Source organism: Cryptosporidium parvum, chromosome 6 (genome assembly GCF_000165345.1).
Source record: "Cryptosporidium parvum Iowa II chromosome 6, whole genome shotgun sequence".
Classification (NCBI taxonomy): Eukaryota; Apicomplexa; class Conoidasida; order Eucoccidiorida; family Cryptosporidiidae; genus Cryptosporidium; species Cryptosporidium parvum.
Genome location: NC_006985.1, coordinates 1,304,345 through 1,318,794, shown reverse-complemented (window position 1 = coordinate 1,318,794; position 14,450 = coordinate 1,304,345). Strand labels below are relative to the sequence as shown.

At 20.3% G+C, this 14,450-nt stretch overlaps 2 protein-coding genes across 2 annotated transcripts; one reads left to right on the top strand and one right to left on the bottom strand.

Moving 5' to 3' along the window:
- Positions 1–1,814: 1,814 nt before the first annotated feature.
- Positions 1,815–2,633, top strand: cgd6_5470 (hypothetical protein, signal peptide, transmembrane domain with N-terminus; the record flags this gene model as incomplete). The annotated part of the gene is made up of 1 exon (XM_625311.1): positions 1,815–2,633. The coding sequence occupies one exon, from the start codon at positions 1,815–1,817 to the stop codon at positions 2,631–2,633; it is 819 nt and encodes a 272-aa protein (XP_625311.1).
- Positions 2,634–12,627: 9,994 nt separating this feature from the next.
- cgd6_5460 (conserved hypothetical protein) lies at positions 12,628–13,917 on the bottom strand (the record flags this gene model as incomplete). The annotated part of the gene is made up of 1 exon (XM_625310.1): positions 12,628–13,917. The coding sequence occupies one exon, from the start codon at positions 13,915–13,917 to the stop codon at positions 12,628–12,630; it is 1,290 nt and encodes a 429-aa protein (XP_625310.1).
- Between the last annotated feature and the right edge of the window lie 533 nt (positions 13,918–14,450).

The following is a 14,450-nucleotide window of genomic DNA, read 5'->3' as shown; positions in this document are numbered from 1 at the left end:
AAAAATATGAAAATTAATAATCATAATTATAAATGAAGTCTAATACTAATATTTCCAAATTTTATGGAATATGGCGGATAATTAGAGTTCGTTCTTTCCATTAATACTAGTAAAAAAAAATTAAATAATTTATTACTCTCATAAAATTAACTCAAATATAACTATTAATTTAACATATTAAATGATTTTATTAAATAAACTCTTTACAGTAATTTTTTTTAAATTGTATTGTAAATATTTATTCATTTATTAATTATAATTAGCTAAATATAAATTTAACAAATTATATATATACATATTCTTTAACGTTTATTTTTTATATTTTACAATTGTCACAATTTTACCATAACTTTATTCTTAATGAAAGTTGATTTTTTTTCTTTTAAGGATCTTTTTCATATGCAACTTTGTGCTTGTTTAAATTAACTTGATCTAATAATTGTATAAATAATAAAAGTTAACAGTACTTTTATTATTTAATTATCTTCAAAATATTTATCACTAGCATAATTAAATATTTATATTATATTTACTAAACTTAAAATATTAATTTGAGAATCTTTAATATATTAAAAGTAAAAAAAATACATTTTATTAAATGAATATCATTAATATTGGCAATGACTATCAAATATTAAATTTAAAGTACATTACTATTAGTTTCATTTTTGTTATAAATACTGTTATAGTTGTGTGTTTGTTTGCAATTTGATTAATTTTGTTTTCTTTTTCCTTCGTTATTCTTTATTAATTCATAATTCTTATATTAGTATACTACTTTTATATCAAAATAAAAACATATCCAAAATTTATAATTTGTTTTCTTTTATGATACTATTATATTTCTAATTTTCTTCTACACAAAATCTTTCTTTACTAAAATTTTCTTTAAATTTTTTATTATATCTTGAAAAAAAGAAACGGAATAAAACAATAATTTGTAGAAAGAAATAAAATGGCAATAATACAATAATAACAAATAATTTCTATCATGTTTTAAAATATTATAGTTTTTCTACTKAGACYYMAACAGAGAATAAATTTACTTTTTAATTTTCTCAAAAGTACAATATAATCTTGTTAGATATTAAAAGTAATACAATAATATGAGAATTGAATACATAAAATATATATTGTGAATTTTATCAGTTTATTTCACTATATTATTATTATCATTTTTTAACGCATAGTCTTACAATAAAATATATTTTCTCCTCTTTATTTGCTTACATTATCAATACCTCATATTGCCTAAAATCCTAAACTGATGTAAAAATAATAATTCAAATATCTAAACTAAATTATAAATATGAATTTAATATTTCAAAAATAAATTTTCATAAATTTAAATATAAAATTTCATTTATTTATTTATTTATATAATAAAAAGAAAAATTTTGTCTTAAGATATTTAATTTCCATTCAAAATTTTCATTTTAATTCAAAATTTGTTTTTCATTATCTATATTGAATTATTTTAATAGAATTATATTCATCCATTCACATTAATTATCAAAAATAAGAATGAAAAAAAAACATTAGTTTTTATCAAATGATTGTTACTAGAAATAAATGACACTAATATACAAAGATGTAAAGACAAATTTTTTATATTTTGTTAAATTTTAATGGAATATTAAATAGATAAAACAGAAAATCATAATAAGAATAATAAAAATATCAATATATGGAACCACTTGAATTCAGATAATATACAGTTATATATATTCGTGAACACGAACTAGTAAATTTATTATTATTTTATTATTATTCAATAATAATAATAAATTTAACTATTATTAAAATACAAATATATGTTTTTGCATAAATTAATTTTTTTTTTAGACATTTCTTTGCTCATCACAGACGTGACATCAAGATATAGTAAATCAAAAGAGAGTATAAATCAATATATATTTATTGCTTTAAAAAAAATTCAGCATTGTATTATTAAATCGATATTAATAATCATAATTATGAAAATTTTTTATTTTATTTGTTTGTTCATATCAACAATTCTACAAGATTTTTATTACACAATTCATAATAACATATTATTAATACAACATATTCATTATTATTATCATGAAATTTCATACATAAAATTATCAGCAAGTTCTCAAAATTTTCGAAGGAAGAAAAAACCTAAAAATGGAGTTAGTTCTTCAATTTCAGCTAATGGAGCTCCTTTAGGAAAATGTGATCCATTTTTTTGTCATCCATGTGACCAGTCGGGTGGGAAAGGTTTAAATTGTAGAATTAGTAAGAGAAGTGGACAATTAGTTTGTTGTTATTGCTCTAATTCTTGCACTCATGGGCCTTATTCTCCTCCAAGTAATCGCAGAAATTATTTCAAGTCCTCTTGCCCAATAACTTGCTCTTCTCCAATAATTATTGTTCAAAATGGAGAGGAAAAGTGTTCGGAATGCCTTAATGATATGTTTCATTGTGGTAATAAACCTCCTAGACCTCAAGTTACTGGATACTACTCTCATCCATGTAATTCTGCTCCTCATTGTAGACTTGGCTTTTTTTCTGGACCAGATTTGAAACCATTTTGTGTATTCTGCCGCAATCAATCTAACCATGGTCCATATACATATGAATCATCAGAAAGTGATGATGATAATTAATACAATAAAATAAATGATTATTGTTTAAACAAATATACTATTACAAACCGACCATTATTGTGTTAATTTTTTATAGAATTGGATTAGAATATAATTTCTTTACCAATCAATGATGTTTGTAAATTATAAATATATGTAAACTTTTCATAATGTTAATTCAATCATTTCTTTTAAAAAAAAAAATCTTTTAATTTGATTATTTTCAAAACCTAACTTTTGTTTAATAAGCTAAGTGAAATATATTCCAATTTCATTTTTATTATATAATTTTAATTAAACAACAAAAATTCCTTTTATTCTCAATTTGTTTGTTAAAAAAAATCATTGAAAAAATAGTTCGAAACTAAAGGATCTGCCTTTAAGTAGAAGACTTTGCTATTTGTTCCGTTTTAAAAATTGAAAAAAAAATGAAATAAATTACGACCTAAATATTATTTTCTTATTAAGTTACTTTTTAATTCTCCCCTCTTCTCAAAAAAAATTTTGTTCTTAAATATAATGAACTCAAAAGAACTTAATGTGTTGTTGCAGGAGTATGAGCAATTAAACATATAGCATAAAAAAACCAGTTACTTTATTGATAAATCCAGGGAACCGAATATTTCATTTCAAATAGTCAAAAATCCTTTAATTATAAGACTGAATAAGGAAAAATATTGTTAAACTTTTATTATCAATTATCCGAATCTAAAATAAAATATGCGTATGTAAGATTTTTCTTGTTTATCTTATAACAATATAATTCATTATTCCTAAGCAGGCTACAAAAATAAAATTTCGCTTATTGTTACTTATGGAGAATATAAATTAACCACAAAGATGTTAAAGTAATAATAAAAATAACTCAGAAAACGTTGATTAATAATATAAATGTATTTACATAATTAAAACAGACTGATTGTATTAGCGTTAAATACGGTTTACAAGAAATATCAAAATGTATGATTTTTATCAGAAGTTTGAATTTAAATATTGAACCCAATAACTCTAACGTTTGTAACAACCAGAAATATATTAAATCCGCTAATATTTTGCAATATTGATTTTATCACAAAATCTATGAAAATGAGTTATGGATATTAAAAAATAACTGACATAAGCATTTGTTTTCTTTCTATTAATCTGAATATGCTATAAAAATTTAATAGGATTACAAATTTACTGTAAACGACAATGAAGTTCTTATTTGTAAATTTGGTAGATTCAACTATTAATATGTTTCAAGTGGTTGCTTGACTCTTAAAATATTAAATTTCTTAAAACAATATTTTTTTAAAATATTAGCTAATAAGACTAATACAGAGCTATTAATTGGTATTAATATTTGAAATCTTGAACAAAAAATCAAATTCAATGTTTAACTATGTATTTTTTTTTTTTTTAGTCCTTCAATGAACATTTGGAATTTTTCTAACAAAAACAATTATTTTTGATAGTTATAAAACTATTAAATACAGAAATAATTGTTTATTTAAAAATCTAATATTATTCTTCTAATTGAATTTTAAAAATAAATTTAATTTAAATATTTATAGAAATATATTATTATTGAAAATGGTTACAATCACTTCTATGAATATGGTAATTCTCTTTCCAACTACCCTATAGGAATTTGATTTGCTTATTCTTTAAATCAGATTTCTCTAAGATTTTTTTAAATGTTCTTTGTCGAATTTATTATTATATTTTTTTTAATCAAAAAATACTTTAATTACTCTTTTATCTCATTAATAATCATTAATAACAAGGCTTATTCATTAATATTTCATTTTCTCCACATTCGAAATTTCATAAAATTACTATTTTTGAATTTATATATAAAATATTAATTATATAAAAATCATAAAAATATGAATTATAATTTGAATTATAATATTTAATTAACAAACTTTATTGTATCAAATAACTGAAAATTTTTTATTTTTTAATATTAAAATAATACAATATTTAATTGAAATTCGGTAAAATATTTTTTAAAAAATTAATAAATTCAATATTTATTTTTATTTAATTAAATTAATCAATTTTTTTACATTTAAAATTCAAATAATTTTTGATAATTTTTTATTTAATTTTAATATTGAAAACTGTAATTTAATTTCTCCAGATTATTCAAAGAGAAATTAATTCAATCATTAGATAAAGTTATTCTCTTTTTAATTGTTTTTAATATAGTTATCTAATAAAAACTAATATAAATTAGCTTATTTAATTCAATGCAATTAATCATCTTATTACAATTCATTTTCAAAATAATAATCTTAATTTTTTTTTTTCCTTTTTTATTTTAACTTTTCATTAACTTCAAAGTAATTTACAGAGAATCATTGTCATATATAACATTATTATTTAAATGATATATTTTAAATATCTATTAGTTTTATCTTCTTACAGCTTTTCTAATTTAAACTCAAGAAATATTCCTAAACTTATTTAAAAATGATTTTGGAGTACAACATATACTTTAAAAAAAAGTCATTCTACATATAAAAATGTGTGAAAAATAATACATTTATTTCCAATTTACTTATATTCTCTTTTTTTTTAGTTTTTTAAATTTAATTCAATGATATTTGTGAATAAAAATAATCCATATTAAAAAGAATTCATGGCAAATTATTGAACTAAAAAAAAAAATTAAATTTATCTTTACGAATTTTAGTTGAAAAATGAATTACAGATTTTTTTTCAATTTTTTAAAGAGATTCAAAAAAGGTATTTGCAAGAAGGTTTTCAGGATGGAGAATTATTTTAATCCAAATAATTTTCCTGCTCCAACTCATTGCCTGGGACATATACCATTTATTAGATTTGAAATGCTCAATGATTTATAGGAACATAATTATATATAAAATAACAAAACAGTGTAATATTTTATTACCCAATCATTTTATTTCTTAGAAAGTCTTTTAAGGTTTTCTGAATTTTTTTTATTATCTTTATTCGATTATTATTTTACTAGAGCCTGTGGAAATTGAAAATAAATTTTATTTTTGTCAAAAGAAGAAATAAATAGGTTCATTACAAGTTGTGTGACAAATTTTAGATAAAATGAGCTTTTTATATATAAGATCTATATGTGGAAGTTTGAAAACTTTGGAAATGACTCCAGAATCTCAGAGAATTAATTTGAAAGATAAATCTAKTAAATTAAAAAAAAAAAGAATACAGTTTTAAGAGAATGATATGTTGGCTAGAAACTACAGTTTAGAATAAATTAACTTAACYTGCTTTGTTGGCAAATACTTTTAAGGCATTAAAAATAAAAATTTTCTAGTCAATTCATTTAGCATTGAAATTTAAGATATTTATTTAAATCTATTCAAAAGCATTGGTCAAAAATTGATAATTACAAACTTTCTCTTCGTTAGATTTTGAAATTGATACTGCTAATTAAAAAAAAACATATTATCCATTATATATCTAAAAATAGAATCTTAGATCTTGAAAATTTTTTACTTTTGATAAAAATGGAAGTCTTAAAAATTATTTAAAATCGATAAGATTGATATCTAAGCTACAATAAATTATACATGAAAATAATTTGGTATTTACAAATCTTGAAATTACAATCTTTTAAAATGGAGTTATAAAAATACTTTTTATTATCCTTTTTTTCTGCATTAAATTTACAACTATTAATACTTCCCCAAGGAAATTTATAATCAAGAAAAGAAATTTTTGATATTATATTCAATTATATAGATTTAGCACTTGAAATATAAAATAAACTCTAGATAATTATTTAATGATTAATTGCAAATCAGAAGATCTCCTTTATCATAATTGTCGCAATGAATTTAATTTAATTGCTCATCAATAAATTATGTCTCAAGTAACTACTGATAATTAATTCTAGCTCTGGAACATTGTGACAATACAATATATCATAAAGTGCATAGATAGATTCAAAACTAACTATTTTGTGGCAACTAATTCTAGTTAGAAACTGAAAATTGATATGATAATTACTCAAACAATACTCTTTAACTTTATTGATTAAAATATAGTAAATAGATATTCGATTTGAAAATTTTCAAAAACAATTAAATTCTTGACTATTATTATTATTAACTAACATTGATATAATTTGAAACCTGAAAAGTATAATATTATTTCATCTAAATTAAATCTTTAATTACAAAGTGATTTTTTCATTAATCTAATCATGTTGATAAAAAAGCATCTTCTCATTAAGCTTCCTAAGACAATTTTAAAATACAGAGCTGATTATAAAAACAATTTTTCTAATTTTAATCGGAAATAATTTATAAAGTTGAATAATTTCTTTTATTATCTCGCTATTAATAGCAATGTTATTAAATCAAATATTAAACTTAGATTCATTTTTCCTATTGTTTTTTTGAATATAGAATTTCAGATTTTTCATTAGACATCGTTTAAATCTATCTGTTTTTTGAATTATTATCTTTTTATTTGAGACAAATATTAAATATTTTTGTGAAATTTACTCCACATTTTATGAAGCCTTAATTTATATTTAAAGTTCATATTCAACCTTAATATAACAAACCAAAATCATTTAGATTTACTAGGTCTACAGATGAAATTAAACAAATTCTTCTAATTTGCAAGTATTTATATCTAATTTTTCAACTTGTATCATTAATACTTATTTTTGATCAGAAAAAGAAGTACCTTAAAAACTGTTTTAAAAACCGAATTCTTAAATCAGAATTTGGCAATAATATTTTATATTTACGCAATATTATTAAATAAGAAATATTCATTATAATCCCAAATAGACTGTGAATTATCTTTTTTTATGAGTTTAACCATCTTACTAAATAATTTTAACAAATTAAAAATTACTGGGATTTTTTTTTTAACGGAAATTAGACCCAACACAATCTTTAAAAATAATTAATAAACTCTCATCTAAACATTTACTTAAAAATGATTATTTATTTTATCCAATATTTTTGAGTTAAAAAAAATTAACAAATATTTTAGTTCTTTTTATTCTTCAAATTCTAACTTTAAAGATAAAATTCAAGATAAATGTTTGAATTTGGAAAACATTTGAAATTTCCTTGTATCATAATGGCAGATCCTCTCTATAAAAGGTTTTAAAATTTACTTTTAACATATCTCGAAATCAGAAAATGTTATTAGTGCAATTTTGATGCATGATATAGTAGAAAATAATAATTTTAAGAATTATATTTTAACAAAATTCCAACTTCAATCATTAAAAGTAAATTCTATTGTGAAATTTATACACAAAAACAGTTAGTTTATCTTTTTCATACAAAAAAAAAACATTTGTAGCAATATATCTGGAATTTGTCTTTATCTTGTTTCTTTTGACAAAAATATTAAAAATTTAGATGGAAATATACTTGAATTTTGGAACAAATAATTTTTTTTAGATTCAATCATAATTAAAGAAATTTTGCTTAAACAAAAAATCAACCCTTGATACTTCTGAAAACCCAGTGATTGTTGCGAGAGATTTTTTTTGAATTTTTATTTGAAATTGAAAATAAAGTATGATTTTAATAAGAAAAATAAAACCGATAATTTTGTAAAGAAATTTAATTATTAAGAATTTCAAGATTAGCTTCTACTATTTAAGACAATTGAATATATTATTGTATGGTATTCGGTAATCTAATTCTGAAAAAAAAACATCATTAATAATCTAGCAAATTTTTCTCAAAATTTTATTAAATTCAATTCGTCTGATTTCTTGTTTAATACTAAACATATCAGAATATATAATCAATGTAATGATTTACATGCAATCTTAAATTTATTAATAAATTAACACTTTTTTATATATTTCATTTTTGTTTGATATCTTCAATATATTCTAATTGACTTAATTACTACTTCAAAACTGATATTCTTATTTTTTTAAGAAAATATAAAGCCAAAAATTATTAAAATCACAACTTTGTAAGTAATCCGTGTGCTTTATTATTACGTGTTTAGACAATATGGATTTATACTAATAATATTAGACCAAAATAATTTATAGAATTTATAAAGAAAAAATGATTTAAAATAATTCTAACTGTATTCTAGTGTTATTATTATTATACAATGGATAATAGCTCATTTATGTGAAATATAGTATATTAAAAAAATGTTATAATAAAATATTTAAAATGTCTTACATGCGTATATTCTCTTGATTTAGTCAAATTTATTCGCTTTTTTATTCTCTTTTTTTTTTTAAATTTATTTCTCATGTATTTCAAATTTTAAAATTCTTATTGAGGTCAATTCAAGTTTCAAAAAGTATTGTTGCAGGCCAAACAAAAATATAATAATATTGTTTAGAAAAAGAACCGAAAATTAAAATCCTGATTTTATTAAAGTTTATTTATTTTATTAAAAAACTATTTAATTAATAATTGTTTAAAAATATTAAAATTTATAATTCCTTATTTGTACAGCTTTATTTATATTCGTTACAATTTTATTCAATAATTATAATCATTTTTGATTTTATGAGCCAAAGCTTTAAATTTTCTTACTTTTCTAAATATAGTTTAACTTCAATTAGTTATTAACTTTAAAAATATTAAATATTTTAAAATTCAATTTTTTAAGAATATATTGAGTTCACTTATTAATTTTTTTTTTTTAACACCAGTATTATCTCTGATCAAGTTGTGGAAGTGATTTTTATTTATCTGAAAAAAAATTTGCTTATACAAAATTTGTATATATCTTCCATATTTAAGTCTTAGAATGTTTAATATTTAAAATCTTTTTCTAATAGAATTACTTGTTCTTCCACTAAAGTCTAACTTTTTTTTTATTTAAACATTTTTTTAATCTAATAAATATTTCTTCCTTCTATCATAATATTACTCATATTCAGAACTGGAATAAAGTTTATCCAATAATATTTTTTGTGTAACTGATTTAGAATAATCTCTATCTTTATTACCCAAGTTATAAAAAAAGAAATATTCTTGACACTTGTTTTGTTAATAATAGAATAAAGAGATGATAAACGAAATATTTAATGTGTTACTGTAAAAATCCTGCCAGAATTACTAATTTTCCTATCCTATTTTCGAAACTCCTTAATTCTTTGTAACAATACTTAAAAATTTCTCATTTAGTATATAATTTCTAATTCTTATTATGTAGATGTCTTTTCCTAAACATTTTTAATACCATTTTCAAACAATGATAAAAAAAATAAAGATAATATTAAGATGTATTGTTGCTATATGAATTATAAATGTTTTTTTTGAAAAAAAATTGATTTGAAAAATAAATATTTTTACACAAATTTGAAAATGATTATTCTCTTAATATAAATTTGCAAATTATTGAATATTATCTCCTTAAAAAATAATCAAGAACATATTTTTAGTATAAGATCAATGCTAATATCCTTATTAATAAAAAAAGGTTCATTATTCCAACTTAATAAATGTATTTTCCAAATAATATTTTTTTCTTATTTTATTTTATTTGTTTTATTGTTACATTATTTCTAATTTATCAACAATTCTTAATTTAAGAAAATTTACTATTGAATTCATATTCGTTTATTAGTAATAATAATTTTATCATATTTTTTTAATTTAATACATAAATTATATAATAATATAAATAATTATATTTATAGTTTTCAATTTACTATCAACTCAATAGTATATCATAATATTTGAATAAAGATTTTTAAATTGAAAATTATTGTAAAAAACACGATACAAGTATAACTATTATTTCTAACATAAATTTATATATCATTCTATTACTGTAATTCTTATCATCTAATTTTTTTAATTTTTTTTTTTTGTGTTTAATATGATTTATTATTATTATTAGATCAAGCAAATTTAAGTGAATTAATCTTTTGACTATGAATTTATTCAATTATAAATTTATTAAGTTAACCTTTAATAATATTTATCAACAAAAGAATTAAACAAAAATTAATGATTTAACAGGGAGAAACAATTTTTAATAAAATGAAGAAAAATAATTTAATTCAAATATTTATTAATTGCGGGAAGTAAAATTTCCGATTTCCATTATTATAGAGTTCGAGTTTAAAAGAAAATATTTCATTAATTTTGCAGATAAATAAAGAGAAGTTTGAAATATATAATAATAAAATATAATATAAAGTAATAATATTGTTAATATTGATAATAATATGAAATATTCTAATTTAAAAATACATTATCATCACTCTTTCTTGCTTATTACTGATTTTTGTTGCTATTAAAAATTGTTAAATTAATATTTTTGTTATTGTTTTGTAGTAAGTATAAAATTAATGATGATTTAGAGTCTGAATAAAAATATTATCAAAATATCTTTGCTTTTAAGAAAATCTTTTGTTAAATTAACTTTAACAAATATCTTGAAAAAAAGAGAGAAAAAATACCCACGATAACAAGAAACGCAATAAAAATATTAAATTAATTCCCGAGAAATTTCAAAATATTAAAACTTTTGATACTTTATTAGAGATTTAATTGTTTTATTTATCATTTTAATAGTAGAAATAATAATAATAATAATAATAATAATAATAATAATAATAATAATAATGATATACTAACCAAATCCACTATAAATTCAAATCTTTAATTATTTTTAGTTACTTTTCTAATACATCTTCCTCTTATAAAATCCAATTTATTTGGAAATTCACTTAATATTTTTAATATTTACTTTAAACGAAAAGGAGCAGATTTTATTTATTTTAAGTCATAAAAACTAAAATAATAATATTAAGTGAATTAGTAAAATCTAACTTTTGAATTTTATATATTTTCTTATTAATAAAGATAAATATGTAGAAAATTTTTAATAAAAAAAAATATTATTGGAACTATTTTTTTATCTTTTAAATTACTAAATTTTATTCCAAACTTTTTAATTGCTTAATAAATAATCTAAATAAAATTTTCAAATTTTAATTAATATTTTATTTTTATAACGGAATTAATTTAATTTTATTCAATCGAATAATTTGCTTCAATCATATATTTTAATTTATTCAAACTATTAAAAAAAATTCAATTTCCTATCTGTTTTTTTTTTAATTTGGAAATAATATTAAAAATTTTATTAAGAATTTTAAGAAGCGATTTTTTCTTTATTAATTAAAGATAGATCAATTCTTTCCAGTTTTATTTGAAATAAATTTCAGATGTAATTCTTGGATCAAAACGAAACCTCCTAATTCAATTAATATTTTATCTTCAGTTGAATTTTCAATAATCAAAGATAAATCAATTAATTTTTCTTCAAGATTTACATTTTTATCCTCGAAACATTCTGAAACTTTATTTCTAATCATCAATCAGTAAAAAATATTTTAAAAATTTTATCTAAGTAGTTGAATCTCCTTGCTCATTGTTTGAACATGGAAGATCAGGTACTGAATCTTATCAAATTTCAGTATTCTCATTTTTGAATGTCTACTCCTTGATCCTAGGCTTGACCCTAAAATTGACTTAAACAAGAATTTGAACTCTAACTAGAGCTAAAATGAGGTATTTGAGCTCCAATTTTTGTTTTTGGTCTTATCTCTAATTCAAATCCAGATATAAATACCATTTTTTTGTTTTTGTATGCAATAACTCCTAACCATGAAGAAAAAGTAAGCAAATTTAAAAGATTGCCGTCACTATTTGTCTCTTTCTTTATTCTCTTTGTAAAAATAATATAAACAAATTTTATTAGAGATAATCAACTTTCTGTTTTTTTCAGCTTCTTTAAATAATCTTTCCATTGACTTTATTGCAATTGTACATGTATGCATAAAATTACTTTGATTGATCCTTTCCTACTTTTCTAACCATTTTCCTCTCTTTCCTTCTTTTCTCAACTATTTCTTTTTCTCATTCTTACCTAAACTTAAAAAATTTAGTAATTTATGCGTACTGATTGTCATGCGATAATTTCAAATCATTTAAAAAACTAAATTCCAACAAAAAATATAACTAAAAAAGACATTCATAGAAAATACTCCCAAAAACTTAACTCATTTCCTTGATAATTTAATCTTTTTCCTTCTCTTTCCCTTTTTTTTCATAGACTTTAATTGATAGTCTGTTTGTAAAATAATATCACTGAATCTTGAATGTCTGGATTTTGCCTCTAAGCATATACCAAACAATTCCTTCAAATTTGAAATATCGATATTATGCGATCTCAAAACTTTATCTGAATAACTTCGAAATAACTGATTATCATAAAGCAATAGTGCTGAAGCTTCTTCAAAATCGGTTGCAGATCTTAATAAGAAAGTTATCAACTCAAATGCCAACATGATTTCTTCTGGTGTATTAAATCTTGAAGCTAGATAAAGCAACAAAAATGCATGAACATACTTTGATGTCGATACAAAAACCAATTCTAATAAAGCAAAACATAATTTTAGTCCAAATGTTGGAACATTTATTGTGGAAAGATTCAATGGATGTTGAATAGGAGCTACATCCCCACAACTCGCTTTTCTTTCACTTGAATATTCAGAATTATATTTTAAAAGCAAACTAATTGGATTTTTTAATGTATCTCCAGAAATGCTAATTAATTTTTCCCTTGAGTTATCTTCATTTCTTAAAACTTTTTCCAATCCTTCTGAAAAAGATAAACCAGAAAACTCTCTAAATGTACATATAAATAAGAAAAGCATTAAAAATTGTTGTGATTTATTCCCATTTTCATCAAAAATTAACAAAAATAATACAAGAGCTTTACCTGGATTATTACATGTAATTTTATCTCTATTTTGAATAATGGCCTTCATTTGTTTATCAGTTTCACGACTCACGCTTTCGAAACCAGGGAAACATAAATCCAAAAATGAGCCAAAATTTTCAAATAAACAAACAGCTCTTGGATCTTTTAGTTCATCTGTAGATCTTGATTTCAAATAGGAAAAAATATTACTAATTAATACCTTTTCAGTTAGAATTCCATTTGTTTCTAACCAAAAATCAGATAAAAATAATTCCTTCAACTGCAATACTCTAGATAAGACCTTCATTTGCATAAATAAGATAATTAGTTCAACAAACATTTTCTTACTAACGCCTGAAAGCTTTGATTCAATGATTTCTCCATCATCTCCAAAAATTTTTGCATCTCGTATACATTGAGCGCTAGGCCATCCCTGTAAATTGAGACTAGCAGATGCTTTCGATCCTGTATTGACATTCAAAGAACCAACTGCTCCAACCAATTCATCTAAATCTTTACTTAAAACTGAATAAATATTAAGTTGACATAATAAAATTGCAAAAATAAATAACGAAATTAGTTTCATAATTCTTAAGATTGTTTAAATTTAAATATATTGAAAAAAATAATTGCATGCAACAATAATTATGGTTCACAATGTGTAATTCTTGTGTGTAAATATTTAATTAAATTCATTAAAAACAGTGTCTTTCAAAAAAAAAATGAGTTATTTAATTTAAATATTAGAAGGTTTGTATACTTATTGATTTAAAATTATTTATTTTTAATAAGGCTTCAACCTTTAATAAAAAAAAAAAAAAAAATGCTTCTTTCCACACATCCGAATGCTTTACCTTGCATGCTCAACTACTAGTTTTTCAAGATACACACAAACTGATACTTTGGAAAAAGATCTATAAAAAATTGGTTAGATTTCTTTTATTTTGCCATAATATTGAATAAATATATTTGAATTTTATTGTAGTATTAAATGGAATTTCTGAAAAAAATAATAATTTTATTAAATAGCTAAGTTACGTTTATTTCAATTTTTTTAAGATAAAACTAAAAAAAAAGTATTATTTTTCATTTCATGACTTATTAGAAATATTTTATCCC